The sequence below is a fragment of the Zosterops lateralis genome (genome assembly GCF_965231275.1).
Source record: "Zosterops lateralis genome assembly, chromosome: 3".
Classification (NCBI taxonomy): Eukaryota; Metazoa; Chordata; class Aves; order Passeriformes; family Zosteropidae; genus Zosterops; species Zosterops lateralis.
This window is the reverse complement of record NC_139764.1, coordinates 111,881,935-111,902,620: the sequence shown is the minus strand read 5'-3', so window position 1 is coordinate 111,902,620 and position 20,686 is coordinate 111,881,935. Positions and strand designations below refer to the sequence as shown.

The window sequence follows — 20,686 nt, the reverse complement described above, 5'->3', positions numbered from 1 at the left end:
TTCCACTTCCAGCACTGGGAGTTGCCTACAGGGTTTCTGGGTGTGACCACACCTCTCCTCTTTGCTCTTGCTTCAGATTTTATCTACAGATGTGCAACCAGAATAACAATCCAGGCTTTCTGCTTTGTCATTATCACTGCCAGGGGAGGCTGGATTCTCAGACAGTGCTGAACAAACTCCTTCCTCCCCCATCGTTCTCAGGATTTATATTATTTTCAGGGCATGATGCTGCAAATGGAATGACAACTTCACTGCCTGCCATTTATCAAACACCCTGCTCTCACCTACATATTATTGTAAAAGCACCAGCTGGAAAATATAAAGGACCAAGAGTGATTAACTCTGGTGAATTAAACACAAGGGATCTCTCCTCCAACTATTCCTAGCTGATTTCTAAATACCTGGAGGTCTAAATACAAATGGTTAGCAGCAATGTGTGAACTTAATATAAGACTAGGGAAACACACAAGTTCCTTTATGCAAAATACAAACTCCGAGCTCACGAAAAATTAACCTTTCTCTTTCCAGTGAGAAAGCACTTAGGGGGTTGAGAGAAAAATAAATTCCTCATATTTAGATGCCTTAAAAAAAACAAACTGTTTCATCATCCACAACACAAGGGATCCCAGGAAAACAACCTGGCAGCTCAAAGCCTCGCTGGACGTCGCTTCCACCCAGGTTGAGGTGAGGGGAGAGATGAAGGAATTCAAGCCCTGGGAAGTGGGAAGGGCTGCAGGATCTGTACCTGTCTGCCATAGACGTTGACACAGATGCGTTTGCGCAGCACCAGCTGCATCTCTGCAGGGTGGCTGAGCTGGACAGTGGCTCTGACAATCAGGTAAACCCTCTCCTCTGCCGCTGTGCCCTTGCTGAGCTGGATGCAGTCGTGGACTGTGGAGTCCCACGAGGCTTCTGCTTTCACCTGCAAAAGATGAAGGGGGGGGAAATAAAAAAAATATAAATGTATCCTCTAATAAGCATAATTAGGTGTATAATTAACTGTAATTAATTAAGCATCATTAGCAAAAATACATAATACATAAATTTTGAGAGTTCGGCTTCTGCGTTTCGCTCTCTGTGAAGAAAAAATCCCCACGCTTTAGAAGAGGCCATTTAAAAATCAAGATCAGTTTGCCAAATGAAGACGTTGGGATTAAAAATGCCAACTTGCTCGAACTCTGGAACGTTTCCTCTTGAAAAAAGATCTCTGAATACCCAGGATCATTGCAAATAAACTATAAAATATGCAGAAGTGCAGGACCATTTGGCCTAATTTATTAAGATGAACCAGAGAGCAACAGAGATTGCAGTGGAAATCTTCCATCATGCCACAGAAATTCTCCTGTCTGTATTTGAGAAATAACTTTGCTGGAGCCTTTCTAGCAATACAGCAAAAGACGGATTTTTTTTTCTTCTTGCATGTTAAAATATAATTATTACTGAAGATTTAAATGGTTTATCTTCAAGCCATAAGAAAACTGGCCTGGTAGCCAAATTTTCAGGCTCTAAATTCAAATAAGGACAAAAACAAAATCCCTAACAGAACTACCAGGAATAAAGCTCCTCTAAAAAACAAAAAAGTGTCAGAGAAAGGAGGAAAATTTTAAGGAATAAAATATGTCAGAGATTCTAAACCTAAGAGCAGAAATTATAAACTAACAATTGTAAAGTTGTGAAACTGGGAGTTATGTGGCAAAATGGAGGATAATGAGTTTAACAATGCAAAGGTAAAAATGTTAACAATTAAAATGGTTTGGTTTGTCAGCTGGGGGTTTGTACTCCAATTTGCTCAGGGGTTTTGTTTTGTTAAACACAAACTGAATCTCAGGCTTTTGGAATGCCTGGATTTGGATGAAGGAAGATCCTTGAGTTTTACTATTTTCCAAATCATGGTTATACTCCTAGTATATGTAAGGAATTTATAATATTCCTCGAAAATACTTTGCTCACAGGAGAAACAAGTGCTGTATCACTTCTATGACATAACTGATGTATTGTTTTCACAAGTGGAACATACAAAAAGAACAATTAAAAGACTAAATTTCCCTGGCCTGCAGCTTGCCTTACCTCACTGTCATGATGCTTCACAATCTGCAGCTCAAAGAATTCCTCCTCCTCCTCTGCCACCAGAGTGGCATCCCAGCCTCCTGCCTCTGGGTCATCCAGGTTATCCTGGGAGCTGAAGTCATCAGCTGCAAACAGGAGGGGATGTGGAAGGTGAGGAAACACAAAGCAATCACCCTTTTTAAAAAACATGAGCAAGCCATGAATTCACATTTTCATCTCCAGCTCCCCAGCTTGTCCACTTAGATTTCACCCATTTAAAGCTGCATTGTTCCACTTAAAAAAAAAAAAAATCCCATTTCTATACAAAATGTCCACAAAGATTTGGGGACACAGACTCAAATGTGCCTAATGAAGGGCAGAAATCTCCCCCTGTGGCAAACACCCCTTCCTTGCCCACAGGTGGATTTTCAGCACTGAGCTTATCTGGCACTGAATATGTGGTGCTGTTAAGATAAGCTGCTGGCTGAACAGGAGAAAACACAGCACTTTTGGATCACGATTAAACAAACCCTTAATCTGGGTTTTGAGAAGCTCAGGCTGTGCTGGCTGGAGTCCCTCCCCATGAATTATTAACCAGCTCCTCCCTGAAGCCACTGGATCCATGGATGTGCTGTCCCAGGTGGACAAACCAGCAGTGCCAGGAGATTCCAGCCCAGCTCTCCTCACAACAGGCTGAGTGTCACCTCCCCTTCTCACCTGACACTTCTCATCCCAATGTTAACCCTCTTTTAAACATCCCATCAAGGATTTATTTAACTGATTGCTCCCTGAGGTTGTCACCTTATTGGTTCCAACTTCCCACCTTTGGTAGGAGCATGTGAAAAATACATTGTTCAAACTGGATCTTGCATTGAAACACAGGATTGTTAAAACCTGTGGTTTCCTTCCACACATAATATTGTAACATTAAGCAATATATTTCAGGACAAAATTAATTCTCCAGTTAATCTACCTGCCATCCCAGGCTTTTGGTAATTTTAAGAGCTTGCTTTGATTCTGTAACTTCACTGGCTGGACAAAGTTTGTTTTCAAATTACTCTGCCATCTTAAGGACCACTTACCATTCAAGTCAAGGAATATAACAGGAATGTGAGTTTCCATACCAGCCACAGGAGTCCTAAAATACAAGACAGAGACAATGGTGGCATTTAAAATAGCAGAGATTTACCCAGCACACGTCCCTGATGATCCAAACCCCCCAGGACACTGCATTCAGTCTGCAAGTTTTAGCCAGACCATTGATAGCCTTGGCAAACCTCTTTATTTTAATTTACTGCTGCAGAGTCCAAGAGACACAAATAAATTAGTATTTCTTTTATATCAGCTCTCTTAGAATTATTATCTTCTTTGACCTCTGCTTTCTGAAGTGTTTTCTCTCCCTTAAATGCTAAGAGCAAAATTAAGTTTATTTACTCTGACATGCACATTCATGAAATGCAAACTCCTCTACTTCAGTGATGGCAGGGAAAATGGGGTTTGAAACTAGAGAAAAGCCAGTCTCAAAGTTTTTAAAGTAACACTGATGCTGCCCCTCCACACAGTTATTACTCTTTCTTACAAAACACGTATTGAAGAGCCAAAACTGATGAATTTATAGTGAGCAAGAGCAGGCTGGAGTCTTAGGAAACACAAAAAGTACTTCAATCACACTGAACATTTCCTCTGCTGCAAACCAGATTCTTCCTGGAGCCAGTTTCCTGCAGCTCCACCGTTTTCAATTCTAGTGAAACACACGGATGTGAAAACTAATGTGTTTCCAACAAGAACTTGATATTTTTTATGTTTTAGAAGCTCTGACACACTTCAGCTTTAAACTCCATGACACTCAATTCTATCAAAAAATACTGATAGAGGTTTGCTCAGAGAAGATATTCAGGGAAGCTGCAAGCAACTGAAGATGAGTTTGAGGTGAAACAAGCCTGAATCCTTATCTGTAGTTGTTGTTCACAGCTGATCCAGCCCAGCAGTCTCAGTCCAGTGCTCTCTACTATTTTTAACGTTCAGAAAATTACATGGAACACTTGCTGACTAAACAGAGTTTGTTCTCAAACCAGGAGTGCAACAAAATGCTCCTGGAGATGCAGTTTTATGATGAGAGGGCAGCCTTTTAAGTGAATGAACTAGGTAGTTAACATATTAGCTAATTTTTTAAAATGGTAATAAATATTGATTCCTTTTTTCCAGAAGGTTATAATTACACCCTGATCAATAACAGGATCGTTTACCAAACAGCATTTCTGGATTTCAGAGACACAACCTGATAAAATCATTTAAGCAAGAGGCCTAATTTTAACAACTTTGCTCGTGCAGGGTACAGAGGCCAGATTGAAGAGACAAAACCCCAAAAATGGCCACAATCCAAAGCCAGGAATGGGCTGTGCATCATTTTCACATCCCTCCTGTGGGAATGGATGTTCCTACCACTCTGCTGGAGCTCCAGGGATCCCACTGCCAGCAGAAGGAACCATCACAGCATTCCTTTCTTCCGTGAGGGTCAGTCTCATCTCCAAAAGCTGAGCCTCCCGATCCGCATCATCTTCTGTTTTATCTGCAAGCAGGATGTGAGTCAGGACAGCAGAGCAGCTCTGAGTGCCTCTGGTGACACTGATTTTGTACCACCCATGACAGAATAAACCCTGCTCTGCTCACACCAAGAAACACCCCCCAAAATTTTTTTAAACAATCTCATAAAGGCTTCTCCAACTTTAACTTCACCCCCCAAAAAAGTGAATTACTGCTGAGTTCAGAGATCCAACTCTCCATGAACATCTTTTCTAAATCTGACAACACATTAAGATAAAAAAGTGTGTGCATATCTCTCAACCTTTTGCTGTCATTACCTTGAACAGCATTTTCCTTACCAGGCTTCCCCACGAGTTTCTGCAGCTGCTGGTCAAGGTACTCCTGGCGCTTTGTTAAGGCACAGAGCCACTTCCGACGGAGCCTCTCCAAGTCCCTGTCCTAAAAAAGGGAGAAAAAAACCCACATTAAATATTGCCCCAGGAAAGTCAAGGGTTCCTGACTGTGGTTTGTACATTTTCTCAACTCTTCTGCTCATCCTACACCCAAGAAGAAGATAAGGAAGATACAGCTGAACCCTTCAACTTTCCAATCTTATTTGAAGTATTTTTGCTTGCCAACTCTTCAGCATTTTTCCTGTACTACCCAGTTGAAAAAAACCTCTCATTTTATACAATTATTTGCAAACTACTCCAAAACTCACTAATCACTGGAGCTGGAAATCCCAGTCCTCACCACTCCCCTCAGTGTTTAGCAGCCTCATGTTAGGAATCCCATCCCCATCCCACACCATCCCACTCTTACGGCATTTGCAAATGTGCCTTTAAAATAATTGTTTTTAAGTGCTCATGTCCTTTAAAAAAAAACCCAGAACACCTGAGTATCATTAAGGACATTCAGTTCCTCCTCTAATATGCTTTAATCTGAAAACTGCATTTGTAGGAGTGAATTTTAATTTTTTACCTGATAACTGTCCATTTCATCCTCTTCTTCCTAGACCAAAACACACCAAAAAAAAAGCCATTAATTTTTTTTTTTTTTTGATGGCAGGAAACACACTGAATGCAAAAGGTGTAACTATTTTAAGCAGTATTAACAGTCTTACATAAAAATAGAAGTCTGAGTTTAGCAGTGGCATGGTCACAGAATTATAACACACTGACACCCCAAAGATTTACTGCTATCATCTCATCTAAACACCAACCAGAACAATCCAATAATTATAATGGAAAAATTCACACTAATGTAACTATTAGAAGTCTTAATAATTGAAAAAAAAAAGTGGAATTCAAGAAGAAAAGAGGAGAAATAGCTTCAAACCTTTTGATCCTGGACAGCAAAGAAAAATGCTGTTTTACCTCTAAGACTTAAGTGTGAATGTTACAGCAAGTGCTGAAAAATCCAAGTCTGGTAGAGAATTGCAGAACTGTTAAGGTTGGAAAAGACTTTTAAGATCATTGAGTCCAACCATCAACCAGCACCACCACAGTCAGCACTGAACCTCAAGTGCTACATCCATGTTTTTTGAACATTTCCAGGTATGGAGACTCTACCACTTCCCTGGGCAGCTGTGCCAGGGCTGGACAACTCTTTCCATAAAGGAATTGTTCTACATATCCAACCTGAATCTCCCCTGGGATAATTGAAGGCTGTTCCCTCTCATCCTGACTATATTCCCTGGGAGAAATCCTGATCCCACCTGGCTGCCCCTTCCTGTCAGGGAATTCCAGAGATGAAAAGATCCCCTTGGAACCTTCTTTTCTCCAGGATGAGCCCCTTTCCCAGCTCCCTCAGCTGCTCCTGGTGCTTTCCCTCTGTTCCCTTCCCTGGACATGCTCCAGCCCTGCAATGTCTCTCCTGTCATGGGGGGCCCAGAACTGCCCCCAAAACTGAGATGTGAAAATGATTGGAGGTAACTTTGCTCCAAAGGAGAACTGTAAAAAATCTACAGTAAATATCAGAGAATTAGAACAGCAGCCACACCAGGAGTGACAATGCAGACCTTCAACCTTTTATTCCCATTATTTTCTGATGGCAGACACCACCTTTAATTCTTGACCTTCATCCCAAGCAGAGCCACTTGCAATGAGCACAACTATCTCCTCCCCTCACAGGGAATGGAAAAGGAATGAGGGCTCCAATCCTCAAGGAGTTATTACTTACCTGGTTAAGCCATAACGAGCCACCAGAGCCTACTTTTCTACCTTAATCATGAAAGCAAAAACTTAGCTAAGCTAAAATTAAAAAGCCGTAGCCAAGAGGCATTTCCTCAGTTCAAGGTCTTTAGAAAATCTTTCACATTCCAGAGACACCTGATTTACCTGAGGTAAGAGGAATGATAATAAGGAGACTAAAAATCCAGGTGCTGATGTCCAAAGCCTATTGTAAGCAACAGGTCTCATAAAATCTGATTTTCAGTGGCTGTTTCCCATGGGGGTTATCAGTGTCAGACACAACTCACTGGTTTCTCTCTCTCAAGTTGAGTTTAAGCCTTTCCTCTTGACAGAATGTACTATTTTGGGGGTTGCCAGCTCTGTGGGGTAAGTCTGGAACTGGGCAGTCGATCAGGAATTCACTGGGGAATAAATAAGGTGAGGCAGACAGGATGCTGCTCCCCTGGGACTTGTCCCTACAAAAGAGGCTGAAAAGGGGCACTTGCAAGTTATGGGTCAAGGAAAAACTGCAAGAATCCATCATTCTGTCCTAGGAGAGAAACTTGCTCCATTCAGGAGTTTCCTGGCTTGGTAGGAAGGAAATGTGGGGGGTATTAGGGGCTGCTGTGATGGAAAAGTTGCAAGGAGAACCAGCAGGAGCAAAATGGGGAATAACAGGAACAATGTGCCCAGGATGCTGGTGGAAAGGCGGAAAAAATTCCCCTTTTTGTACCCCAGACACAAAATGGGAAAGGACTACCCTGGTTAGGAGACAACAGAAACCCCAAGTACTTCAGGGCTCAAAGGAAAAGCCATCCTGATTAAGCAAAAAAAAAAAGAGGAGCAGACATGGATTGAATCACACACCGTCAATAAGGTAAATATTTTGGGACATCTCCTACTTTTTCATTTAACTGGTCTTGTCTCAAGCAGGACAGCAAATGAACCAAATTCAGAGACTTGTTCTGCTGCACCAGATTTTGGCTTTGCCAGCTCCAGGGAGTCAATGAATTCTCATTTATCTGCTGGGGGGAAAAAGTCAAAGTGCACCAGAAACTTAAAGGAGCACTGCAAGAAGAAAAGCCCTAAAAAGAGAGGGACACACATGAGGTTCAGTGTGTATGAGATTATCAAACAACTGCCCAACGTCTACTCTGGGCCACAAGCAGTTCATGGAATTCCAACATTTGTAACTGGGCAGTATTTGAATATATGTTGCACTGGTTTATTTTAATTTTTAATCCGAATGCTTTAAATTAATTTTTATTTTGAATATTTACTTAATATTGCTTTCCATGTCTAATACTTGAAGTAAAATCTACAGGAAAAAACTCCTAATGGATTTTAGGAATGTTTGTATTTCCTTCTCTTCTTTGAGTGGTGTGTTAAGGCTGACGAGAAAGATGAGAAAAAAAACCCCAACCAAAACCAGAAGAGACACAGAACATCTTACAAGTGTTATTTTTGCCATGGAAAATGACTCTTTTTATGCTTTCCAGCTCTTGGAAATACCTGACAGTAAATATTCAGAGTTTTACCTGATAATTTTGTGACTTGACATGTTTGATTTGAACACAGCCAATGCCAACAGACAATATGGATTCCTCCATCAGTGGCAAGGTCCCAGATTCCTGCACAGATTTCACTTCAACCTGGATCCGTCGAGATTGCCCCTGTCCAAATGAACAATTTGAAATGCTTGTTTAAAAAAAAAAAAAAAAGAGAATATAAAGTGCTGGAAGTTTAATTCCAGAGAGACCTCTACTGGCAGCCATTGGCAAGGAGTATTGTATTTTTCTTTTGGGAAGAACCAAGTGCTGCAATCCCAATGATCCAGTGTTCAAGAGATCCCCCCTCCTGCTCCAAGGCTTTATATTTGCAGGATTGATGAAGGTACAGAGAAAATAAAAGTTCAGCATGCAGCAACTCCCCAATTTACTTTTCTGGAGGGTTTTCAAACATACCCTTACAGAATTTTATTTTTGATATTTCTGAAGGCAGAAAATGGGATCTTCTCCCTACCTACAAATAGCCTAATTTGGTGAGCTACTGGAATTTCAGTGAGCTTTTCCTGACTCCGCTCTCCTTGGCTGAAAATTCTGACCCACTGATGGTATCAGTGCAGCAAAGTAACTGCTCCTTAGTAAAACTTTAAGAGAGAAAAAATGTAAATTAAAAAAAAAAAGAAATTAAAATAAAAATCAAAGGAGTTGGTGAGGTCAGAGGAGCAGCTTGTATCTAACTTTTACTGATTCCTCGTGTTCTTTGGGCAGCAGCTTATCAATAGCTCATCATTTCAAAATGTGAGCTGCTCAGTTGAGCATTAACAATTTAAAGCAGGTAGAATTCAATGAACAAAGGAGTGCTTGGCTGGAAGGATCAAATAAAAGGGACCTCTTTAAAAATTAATGCAGTTCAGTGGAGACTGATGTCGCTTCTGCCAGGTGCTGGCACAGGACAGAGCAAAGAGGTGACAGGGAGGGCTCTGATCACCTTTAAGCTGAGTTTTGCTCTGTCTCCCACTTTACATCTGTTTTCCACAGCATCACAATTTGTACCTAAGCTTGAGGCTTCCTTGGACACCTTGGCCATCCACAGCAAGGCTTTCCCAGGTGCTTTGTGCACACGCAGGAGGTGCCACCTCACCTGTCTGAGCTGGAAGATGCCTCCTGTGCTGACGTCCTTGGCAGGGGTGACCTCCACTGGGCAGTACTCCCCGTTCTCGTTCAGCTCCAGGATCTGAACCCACAGCTCCACTTTGCGCGTCACCTCACTCCACCTGCACAACAAGTCATACACTGGGTTCTTTCTTTGGCTTTGCTGGGGTTTTTTGGTATTTTTTTTCCCCAAAAAAAAAAGGAATGAAAACATCAAAACACTGAGTTCAAAGTGCAGAGTGAAGCAGCAACAAGTGCTGCAATAAATGCACTGTTTGTGAGCACACAGGTGAGCAGCTGTGCAGTGCTTCTAAATTTTCCTGACAGCTGTTTTAGTCAAACATCAGAAATGAGCCTTTTCCTGATTCCAGTACAAGCCCCAGTTTCATATTTAAGCTCTGGTCTCAACTCCTGCCATGGTGTTGTCAGGGCAATCAGACTGAGACTGAAGACTGAAGAATGAAATATGACATTGTCTCACAAGCTCTCAAGATTCAGAGCACTTTCCTGACCTTCTTCATATCACTGCCTTCTCTCCAACTCTTCTCAGGGCTTAATAAGAAACAGCTATTTTTATAGAACTTCAAAATTAAAAAGGATAGAGGTGCCCACTACTTAGCTACCAAACATAACTCACTATTTCAGAGCATCCTTTTCCTCTTTGCCACATTTCCCTTTCATTTTAAATTTCCCTCAATGCAGCTTAATAGTCAACATAAGCTTAAGCTGCAAGCAAGAAGAGAAGTAATAATTAAATTAAGATGCAGAGCTGCTTTCTAATTGAAGAGGCAAAACAACTCACATTTAAGAAAACACTACTACGAGATTACTTTGGGGACAAACAAATGGTGCCAGCAAACAAACAACACCTCCCCTGCAGTCTGAATCACCACAATATTGCATATTTATCCAAACTGAGGTAATAAGGAATTAATACCAGTGGAAATAATAATAATATATATAATATAATAATTTCCAGTGGAAGCACTACAGGTATGGCATTTCATAGCCAGGAATGAACTGGAGTCATCCAGGCGCCTTCAGTTCAAAATCTGACTCCTTGCCCCAAACCTGCTTCAAAACTTCAAAACTGGCACCTCAGGCAGTGATTATTCCCAAATTCTAGACCAAAGATGTGTTTCCCATGTTCACCTGTCCCGAAGGCTGCGTGTTTTGGCTTGGATGATCCCCAAATCCCACAGGGCCGGGTTTTTGCGGTCACCGCTCTGCTTGTGTCCATAAACTTCAATGGCCAAAGCCCCATCGTAAAGATGTTCCATGAAGTCTTCAGAAATATTCACAGAAACCTCCTGGAAGGGACAAATCAGTTGGTAAGTGTGACTACATGTGGCTCAGGCTGGGAGATTTTACAGCCCCCTGACTTCAATGGAAGAATTTAGTAGAATCTCCACCCTGGTTCCCAAGATACAATCCAGGGGAAAGGAAGTGTTGCCCCATTTTGTAAAATCAAGAGGCAGGTCAAAGGTATGTGATTTTCCAAAGATTAAAGACTATAAGGAGCTGAGAAATGATCACAGACTGTTTGCAAGCACTGAGCCAATGGCTCAAAAAAAATAAAATCAAAGTGTATGCTGTAATGGTGAAAATCAGAAAATCTAAACTCATCAGAAGGTGTTACACCCATTTCACAAATGGTGAGAGGAATAAATTGCACAGAAGTGATAGAACATGATGAGAACTGGGGTGATTTGCCTGGGATTCATCCAAGCTGACTTTAGATGTCTCTATTAAAGATGCCTCTGCTCAGCTGCTCCAAAGCCAGTGAGAAGAAAGAGCCTGTCCTAAATAGTCTGTTCTGACCTCTAACAACCCAACTTCAGCATCTACAGCAGCCCCATGTCCCAGAACTGGGACATTTCTCTTCATTTCATCAGAGCTTAGAGTGATCAGCTCAGCTACTGACATCAAATATCTCAGATAAATACCCCTCATCCACAGTGAATTTTACTGGGGAGAAATTCTAATGTAAGTTTTTCTGATGATCTGATATTTTCCTTTACTAACCCACTTCACCTTCAGTAATTTCTGTACAAATGAACAGTGTACAAGAATCAACCTTAAATGGACTCTGAGGACATTTAAGTTGTTATTAAAACCATATTAGTGTATCAACATAATGAAATTAAAAATGGTCTTAGAGCATCATGGAATATAATGTGAGAAAAGAGCGAGATAAAACTGGTGCACAAACCTAAACCTGCCTTTTTTTTTTTATTTTTTTTTTTTTTATTTTTTTTTATTTTTTTTTTTTTTTAAAGTTTAATTAATAAACCAGAAAAATAAATTACATTGCAGTGGTCAAAGACAACCATGCACCGTGGCTCCTTGCTGATCGAAGATTGGGAAGGATCCACCTCTGGTGCAACATTCACTGGCTCCACTTGATCCCAGAATGTGTATTTGCAGAACACAAAGTTGGACAGGTGCTGGGGCAAACCTGTAGCTTGAAGTATTTTAATCTGGAAAGGAAGTGAGAGAGAGAAATGAAAAGCACTTATTCATCAGGCATGGAGTTAAAAACATCACCTGGCATAACATAATGTTTCATTGCATAGGATAAAAAAAAATAAGAACAAAAACAATTTAGCAAATTAAATTTCTGCACTGTTACTCATTGGAAACAACATCTGCAGTGTAGGAGCTGAACACAGTCACTAGATGTCACCAGGCTCACATTTCCTGGAAGGGATATTCTGCTAATTTTTAATGGTGAAATGCACCAAACCCACTGCAATTGAATAGGAACACGATAAAAACTTCATATTTCCATATTTCCAGCTCCTTTATGCTCCAAAAATCCTTGGTTTACAATACTACTTGTTCTTACCTTGTGATGCTGGAAATAACCCAGAATCAACCCCAAAGAATGCAACATTAGCCTGTCCCCTCATCAAATCAAGGGCAAATAGAAACAAAATGTTGTGAATTCTCATTCTGATCTAAACAAAGCCATCATATTCACCATGTATTTAATCAACTTTTATTCTTCATTTGTCAAATTAAGACCAAAGGAGTTGGACTTCTGCACAAAGTACGATCCTCATGATTAGGCAGGAATATTTTTTGCCAAAATGCCCCATCCTCCTTTTAAACACTGGAGCTTTATGGGACAGGATAAAGAATGGGGGAAAAAACCCACAATTTCTCCCAAATTGTTCATATTGTCCAGAAGTCAAAGGCTGGGGACCACTCCCTGTAATGTGTTTTGCCTTTCTTTTCTTACCTGTAGCTTGTAGTTTTACTATAACACAGAACTGCTAGTGAATACTTCCTACTGATTTTCTTTTTTATTACCAACAGGAATAAAGACACTGTACATATTTTACAAAATATTTTATATTTAGAGAAAGAAATAGAGAAGAAGAAATATTAAGAGATAATGACTCTTAGAATGGTGGGAGTTTATCACATTCTATGGCTCTTCTTGAATTGGATATTGCAGTGCCAATCCTAATGCAAAGACCTTCCCTGGATTCCAAGAAAGTTCCTGGGGTGAGCCTTTGGCATATAAATGCAATTAATGAAAGGAACAAACTCCAATTAATTATCTGGTGTTACTTCACCCATTCTAGAAACAAAATGAGGTTACAAAGGGACATCCAACATCCAGAAGCCAAGGATTTCTTTCTGACTCAGAATGGGAAGAGAAAAGGTTGCTCAGAGGTTGGGATACATCTGGAACTCACCCTGCAGACAAGTTTTCTCTCCTGGATGTCATTTTCACTTGAGTAGTCAGGACTGTCCTCACCTCCCACCAGCCTGTCATCAATTTCCCCGCTCACTCGAACAACTTCCACATGGAGACGACCTGAAACCTGGCAGGACAGGAGTCAGAATTATTATTTGTGTGCCAGGAAATAGTGACAGGTTCACCCTCTCCCAGTCTAAAGTAGCCAACATTTTACTCCTTTTTGCATTGCTCTTGCACTCTGCATTTGTTGCACCATGTGAAGAATGCTTTGGAGCAAGAATCAAAAAGCCTTTGTGGCAAAACCCATGAAGAAATCAGTCCTTGGGGTGACTTGGGGGACAATCTCAGCTTCAAACCAGTCTCTGGAAGAGTCTGCAAAGTGCACACTTGATGCAGAGCATGGAGAATGTTGCCTGGTGTGCTCTGCTGCCTTTGAAGTTGTTCTTACGGAATATATTTAAGAACCTATTCTCCTGATGGCAGGCAGTGAAACTAGTGGAGCTATAGCTCATCTAAAGGACTTATTTTTTGGGCTTTTTCCTTCAGGAAAGTGCTCAGGAAGTCTTCTCCTTTCACAATCACCATGCTGGGATTCAGAGATGTCTGAAAACTCCAGCAAAATATTACGGGATTTATACAATTCCACACTGCTAGCGTGGAACTTGTGCACATGAAACTGGAAATTATCTCCTCCATCCTGGTAGTAAAATCCACAGGCTGTAATTAAACAGCTGAGTAAGGATAGAGTACAAAGAATGACAAACCTCTCCCTTCTGATTGATGATTGGAACAGCATATTGAAGCTTCACATCATAGAACAGGCACTCAAGGAAAACATTGGCTACTCCAATAAGGCTGTGGTTTTCCTGCTCGTCATAGAAGGGATCAGCTCTCCTGAAATAAGCTCTCATCACCTGCAAGAAAAACCCAGAGTCCTGTCAGGAAACCAAACCTCCCAGGGAAATACTTTGCAAAGTGTTGCACAACCAGCCCAGTGAAAGAAAAAGGGATTCAAGCAAGAGGCCAGATTAGATCACAAGAAGAATGAAAATGAATTTTACTTTGGGTAAGGCCTGTCCTGAGCAAGCTCCCCTTAACTCTGCCAGATTCCTGAATGTTAACTGCTGTTGTGTTACTGCTTCCTATTGTGTGCTCCACTCCCTCACCAAGCTATGCATGCAAGAAGGATCAGAGTGACAAGATAAGGGTTAATGAAATGCTGAGGATCAATTCAGTGCTAGGAAAAGTAAAACCTCAGGGAAACTCAGCTCTTTGCATATTCCCTCCCCACCTCCACACAACAATCCTCCTGAAAAAATGTAGCAGGAATGTAATTACAGGAATACTTTTTTACTTACTGGATTGTCTTCCTCACAGTCTTTCCACTCCTGGTAAAGGTCCCTCATATCCACCAGTCGATTTTCCAGCTTTTCCAGGGACCAGATCTGTTTGCCTTTCCCTTTCCTCCTCACCTGGATTGCAGGCTCGCTGAGAATTGCACCTCTCTGTGTAACAATTAAAGGGATGCCAAGAAGGAATTCGTGTCACAACAGTGAAAAAAAAAAAAGAGTTTAAAACTAGCACAAACTTGAAAGTATCTTTGTGAAAAGTCTGTTCTTTTTTTTTCTTTTATTCTGGCTTGAGCAGCCAAATCTGAGTGTGACAGGCTCTGAGTTCAGCTGTCACAGTGTATTGGTGTTCATTTTAACTGGGCAGTGTAATCACAGCTACAGGCACTGGTTTCCATGGATTTTCACCTTGCATAAGTGTTAGAAATGGGAACATTTAAGTATTTCACAAATATCCTCAAGTTCCAGCTAAAATTACTACTGCCTTGCAACTTTCAAGTGGTGCAGACACTTAACCCCCTATCATCCTGTTTCTGGATGTGTCTTCCCCAGAAAATTGAGAGAAGATCTTGCAAAACAACTGACAGAAATTATAATCCTGGAATAAAATCCACCTGCTGTACTAAGGACAGGCTGAGTATCACCAAAACACTGATTTGGCTTCAAGAAATAACACCAGCTTAGGTAGCCAGCCTGAGACACACAAGTCTGAGTTCAGCTCCCTCCTTCCAAAATCTCTAAGATGCCTGGGAACAAACAATCCAAATCCTGTCTGCTCCAGTTCCTCCCTCCACGTGGGAAGGGCAGGATCTTTGCAGCTCACTGGGATGATGTAAAGTCGAATGTGCACACAGGGACAGTAAACACTTGCAACAGATGTTACCCAACCTGCAGAGACTTTGTCACTCTGCAACAGCAGCAAGTGGGAACTTCAACACCAGGGGAAAGGTCTTGCAACCAAAAAATTATCTTTTAAGGCACATTATAGGATTTTCATGGTACAAAATAAGGTAAGGATGTATTTAATGCATGTTAGTGGAAAACTAACTCAACCATTATGGTCAGAGTGAAAGAAATCTGAACACTGAGTGACAAACTTACTGAACAACCATTTAATTCAGTCAGGGTGACTGTACCTTGCTGTTGGCATTAAGGCTGGAAGCTGGGATCTGGAGGGTCACTTTGTACTCTGTCCTCTTGTCCAGCTCCTCTCCAATAAAATTGGCTTCTCTCACATACAAATTTGCCTTAACAATCTGCTCTCGCAGCTTCCTCAGGCTGTGGGTCAGCATTTCCTCTCTGGAAGAACAGGATTGGGAAAGGGAGACAGGAAAAATCATGAGGTTTATGTACTGAAGGCAAAAAAGAAATGGATGAGGAGGCAACTGAGAGCTTGTAGGTGAGGATTAAAGAGGGAAGGAACAGGTGACATTAGAGTGAGGCTGCTGCAAATATTGGACATGAGATGAGTCCCTCCAGAAAACCAAAATGTTGACAAGGCCTGGAGTTCACCTGAACTTGTGCAAAAGTTTGGACACTGCCCTACACAACATCCATGGGTCCCAATTCTTGGGTCTGGGGTTCCCAACACCAGGAGAACATGGAGAGAGTCCAGAGGAGGCCATAGAGATGCTCCAAGGGCTGGAGCTCCTGGAGCCAGGCTGGGAGAGCTGGGGGTGCTCACCTGGGGAAGAGAAAGCTCCAAGGAGAGCTCAGAGCCCCTTCCAGAGCCTAAAGGGGCTCCAAGAGAGCTGGAGAGGGACTTGGGACAAAGGATGGAGGGACAGGACACAGGGAATGGCTTTTCACTGCCAGAGGACAGGGATGGATGGGATATTGGGAAGGAATTGTTCCTGGGAGGGTGGGCAGGGCCTGAAATAGAATTCCCAGAGAAGTTGTGGCTGCCCCTGGATGCCTGGAAGTGTCCAAGGCCAGGCTGGACAGGGCTTGGAGCAACCTGGGACAGTGGAAAGTGTCCCTGCCCATGGCAGGGGATGGAACTGGAAGGGCTTTCAGGTCCCTTCACACCATAATAATTTTATCATTTTTAGCACAAAAATGCGGTGTATGAAATTACATTTCAACTGGGGGAAAGAACCCCTATCTGTACGAATTTAGTAATATGAAAATTAGGATGCTGCTGGCTTTGGAGACTTCTCCATGCATCTGCTGAACAGGCAGCTATTGTGTGGCTCATTCCAGAGTTCTCCATCCACAGATTTGGATGCTCCATGTTACAGAGAAAGGTTTATTCAGACATGACCCACTTGCTCACTGGCCTTCCTGGCAAGTTCTGAGAGAGAGTGGCAACTGTGCAGCCCAGGAATCTGGGGCCACAAAACATCCCAGGCACACAGCTAGCACCTTGTCAGGCTGTCTAAAGTATTTTTTTACTTCCAAAGTTGCTTTTCTATCCATATATATTAGATTTGTGTTTTTCATGATAATGTCTTTACCACAGTAGTTTATTTAGGGTTTCATCTTCCTCCTGCAGCTGCTCTTTTTGGCAGCAATAGTGAAAAAGATTATTTAGGGGCTGAGGTAAATAACCTCAGTGCCATCACCCAGGAAAAGGCAGAGTGGGCAATGACCCTTCTGTGGTTATTAAATGGTTTTTACAATGATCTTGATTAAAATTCTGTTTATCATCCTGTTATTCCCTTTTTTAAATTTGCACTCTTCTGGTTGCCAGAACCTGCCCAGGTCAGACAGCTGGATCTGAGTCAAGAGGAAAAACAACCTCCCAGCAGCTGAGTCATGTATGACCCATGAAAGAACAAATTCACACAGGAGCCTCAAAACTTCATCCAATCACACCACCTTCAGTTAAATTTGCTGCTGATCAGGGGAGAGCTTCTCCTTAATAAGAAAGCAGGAACTCATTATTTCTCATATTTTTTACCATTTTAGGTCTGGTTATTCTAGAGGTGTTCAAAGCCAGGCTGGTTGGGGCTTGGAGGAACCTGGGATAGTGCCAAGTGTCCTTCCCATGGCAGGGTTGGAACTGGATGGTCTTTGAGGTCCCCTCCAACCCACCCTGTTCTATCATTCTGTGACTCTAAAGACAAATATTTTGGTGGCGTCCTCCCCAAACTGTCACAGAAATTCACCGCGATCGCAGCACGACTATAAATCTTGCCCAACTCACTGCAGAAAAATTTAACTGAAACTTGCCCTGTGAAAAATTTGACTGAAACCCCTCATAGTGAGGTCACCCACCTCTCCTCTGCCCACTGCCTGAGGCGCTGCTGGGCACTGGGGGAGTGGAAGGAGAACCTGTCCATGCTGCGGAAATGTTGCTTCTCGGGCGAGAGGCGCCGCCGCAGCTGCTCCAGCTCGTGCTCGTACATCAGCCTCTGCCTCTCCAGAGCTGATCTCTTCTCCTCCTCGTGCTGCTGCTCCAGGCTTTGCAGGATGGACTGCATGGGGTCTGGGCAGAATTTGAAAATAAAGGAAGTTTTACAGTGAGATCTGTGATGAGGAGTGTCCTGGACACGTGGCGTGAGCACAGGTAAAAGGAGGAAGACTTGAGGTTTTGGTATTTTAAAAAGTGCTGCTGAATTCTGAAGTAAAACAAATGTTTACAGGGCAGATGAGTTAAGAGAATTAAGAAAAGGGAAAAGCCCAAGCTGGAAAAAAAAAGAAAAAAAACCCTCTCCCGTTTCCCAAAATAATGTCATTCTGGGACAGCTACACAAGACCGCAAAAAGTCAAAAACATGGGTTTCAGAGACAGAAATCACTGCAGTTAATGCCTGAGCGAGACATAACACAAGAAAAATAAACAGCCAAGTGAAAACACTTTGATTTGAGACTGCAGTTCCACCAGCATTCCACTTTTGGCCTTCTCCTCAGCAAGAATCGCCAAACCAAACAGTCTGCCACGGTTATTTTTCCCTCCTCAAGCACAAAAATGACTGGGATGAGTCACTGACAAGAAACATTCTCCAAAAGGAAGTTATAAGGGGAAAAAGTCTGTGGTTATCTTCGTATTTTGTACACATTCCCAACAATTTTTTTGTGGCTCCTTACCATTACTACCAAGAGCCTTCATGGTGACTTCCATCTGGGCATATTCGTAGCTGAAGTTGATCTCACTGGACACTTCACTGGAATTGTCTCCATCTATATCCAGCTGCTCCACGCTGTTACTGCACTTCATGGAGTTGTCCCTCTCCTCATCCTCATGCTCTGTCTTCTTCTTCTTCTTTGGCAAATTCAGCCTTTAAATAAGAGGGAAATTTTTTAGAGGACTGTTAATTGCTCAGCTCTGAAACACAGGGTTGGTTTCAAATATTGTTAAAATTCAGCAGAGCCTTCAAAGCAGATTATTTTCCCCTTTCAAATTTTATTGATCTCCTGTGGGTGTAATTTTCCTCAGGGCAAAAACAGGAGCAGAAGGTAAACTAATTAATCCATTCTACAGTCTCATAATGAAGTATCTGATACTACCAATAATACAGTTTAGATAATGATGACATTTTTTAGTCATTCTACATCCAAATAATTCAGGGGCAATAATGAAGTGATATCTCACTTTTTTATGTCAGTCCTCCTTTTAAGCATAAAACAAAACAATGAAATTTTAGATTATCATTCAAATCCACTGATTTTTGAGGTATTCCAGAGGTTTTCAAAGTACAATCTTGAACAGAAAACATCTACCAGTGATCCTGAATGATACAGGAAGGTCACAGGTATGGCTGGAACTACAGGGGACAGAGAGTACAGTGACCTTATAATAACATTTAGCATAAAAACCAGTCCAACATCAGTATTGCTTTTATAATCCCCATCTTTCCTCATACCTTAAAGCAAAACAAAGTGGATGCCTATTTACAATTCCTCTAATAACTTTTGTTACCTGAAGAAATGGTTGTTTCCCCACAGGATTCTGTCTCCATGGTGGAGCTGGATGGGACACACGACAGCAGAGCCATTTACAAATGTCCTGGGAAAAGGCAAAAATCTAAAGTAAATATATTTTTATAAAGCTTAAGATTTTTCCCCTCACAGTATTACTTTCATTACTGCAACAAATAAAGGTAGGAGAAGAGATTTATGGATTGCAAACAGGAAAATATTCCCAGAAAATCCACTGGTCTACCCAGTGCTGTTTCACACACATCTCAAATTCAGCTTTTTTTGACCTCCTGAGCTCATGAAGTTCAGTACATTTAGACAGATATTACTACAGCTGTGTCTGGGGAGTAAAATCAGAGCTTAAAAATGAGCAGCTGAAAAAAAAAAGTCACTAAAGCACTTGCACAAAATAGAAATATTTGAATAAGGCAACAGACACCTTTGCTACATGAATAGCTTAAAGACACTAATTAAATTAATCAGAAACTTTTTTTATTTCAGAGTCAGATTAAGTTTGAAAATTGGATTGTGGGATAACTCAAATTTAAGGGAATCTCAGGTTTTCACCCAGTCCAATCTGCTCCGAGCAGGATCAGCCAGAAATCAGGGTAAATGTGAAAAGTTTGAATTTTGTGTATTAACAATAAATTATTGGAGATGCTGACTCTGCACCTCATTTTGTGATCAATCTGAATACGCCAGCTGCTTCTCAAGTAGAGCTACTTAATTCAATAAAGCAACAAATGCTTCAGCAGCTCTTTGCATATCAACAGATTTCCTAGAAAATTAATTCAAATTTTGATAGGAGTTACATCTCCACAGCTGCAAATCACTGAGTATCTACTTGCTGAAAGCACATGCAATTTACTCATCCTCTCTTTGAAAATTTGGGCTACAAACACCCTCCCCTGAGAGAAATCTCACTGGAATGGAACATGAGTTGACAGAGGAACAGGTGACAATTAAAATGTAAAAGCAGCACATAAGAAGCAGAATTTTTCTTACTATGAAGGAGATAAGAGAAATTTGTTTTCCAAGTATCTTTGTGTACCATTACTCATAAAATACTGGGTAAAATGACAACTATCAAACAGCTGTGGCTGCATTTTATTCCTTCACCTGGTGTTTTTTTGAGGGGTCAGCATAACTTGGCCTTCTGGGGTGATGTCTATGATGCAGTGCTCAGGAAGGATTCCCATTCCACACAGCTGGATATCCTGGGAGTTGTCTGAGCCTATTAACGTGTGCTCCTGGGGAAAAAAAAAATAATTCAGATGTTAATGATGGATTACAGAGGTTCACTGTGGTCTAATTCAGCCATTCTCCTTCTGGATGTGTTGTGTCATCTGGTCCCAAAATTTCAGAG

At 41.5% G+C, this 20,686-nt stretch overlaps 1 protein-coding gene across 3 annotated transcripts in view; it reads right to left on the bottom strand.

Annotated features, from left to right (window-relative positions):
- The window catches only part of KIF13B (kinesin family member 13B), a 119,182-nt gene that overhangs the window by 29,647 nt on the left and 68,849 nt on the right, over positions 1-20,686 (bottom strand). For all 3 annotated transcript variants that reach the window (XM_083858067.1, XM_083858069.1, XM_083858068.1), the window contains exons 14-31: positions 20,440-20,570; positions 19,322-19,408; positions 18,490-18,680; positions 17,678-17,888; positions 15,595-15,757; positions 14,468-14,614; positions 13,874-14,023; positions 13,105-13,233; positions 11,707-11,877; positions 10,550-10,707; positions 9,387-9,519; positions 8,279-8,413; positions 5,551-5,580; positions 4,929-5,028; positions 4,489-4,615; positions 3,129-3,184; positions 2,068-2,192; positions 746-922 (exon numbers count right to left, since the gene is read on the bottom strand). In XM_083858067.1, the coding sequence (XP_083714193.1) occupies positions 746-922; positions 2,068-2,192; positions 3,129-3,184; positions 4,489-4,615; positions 4,929-5,028; positions 5,551-5,580; positions 8,279-8,413; positions 9,387-9,519; positions 10,550-10,707; positions 11,707-11,877; positions 13,105-13,233; positions 13,874-14,023; positions 14,468-14,614; positions 15,595-15,757; positions 17,678-17,888; positions 18,490-18,680; positions 19,322-19,408; positions 20,440-20,570 (2,421 nt within the window). The remainder of the gene's footprint in view (positions 1-745; positions 923-2,067; positions 2,193-3,128; positions 3,185-4,488; positions 4,616-4,928; positions 5,029-5,550; positions 5,581-8,278; positions 8,414-9,386; positions 9,520-10,549; positions 10,708-11,706; positions 11,878-13,104; positions 13,234-13,873; positions 14,024-14,467; positions 14,615-15,594; positions 15,758-17,677; positions 17,889-18,489; positions 18,681-19,321; positions 19,409-20,439; positions 20,571-20,686) is intronic.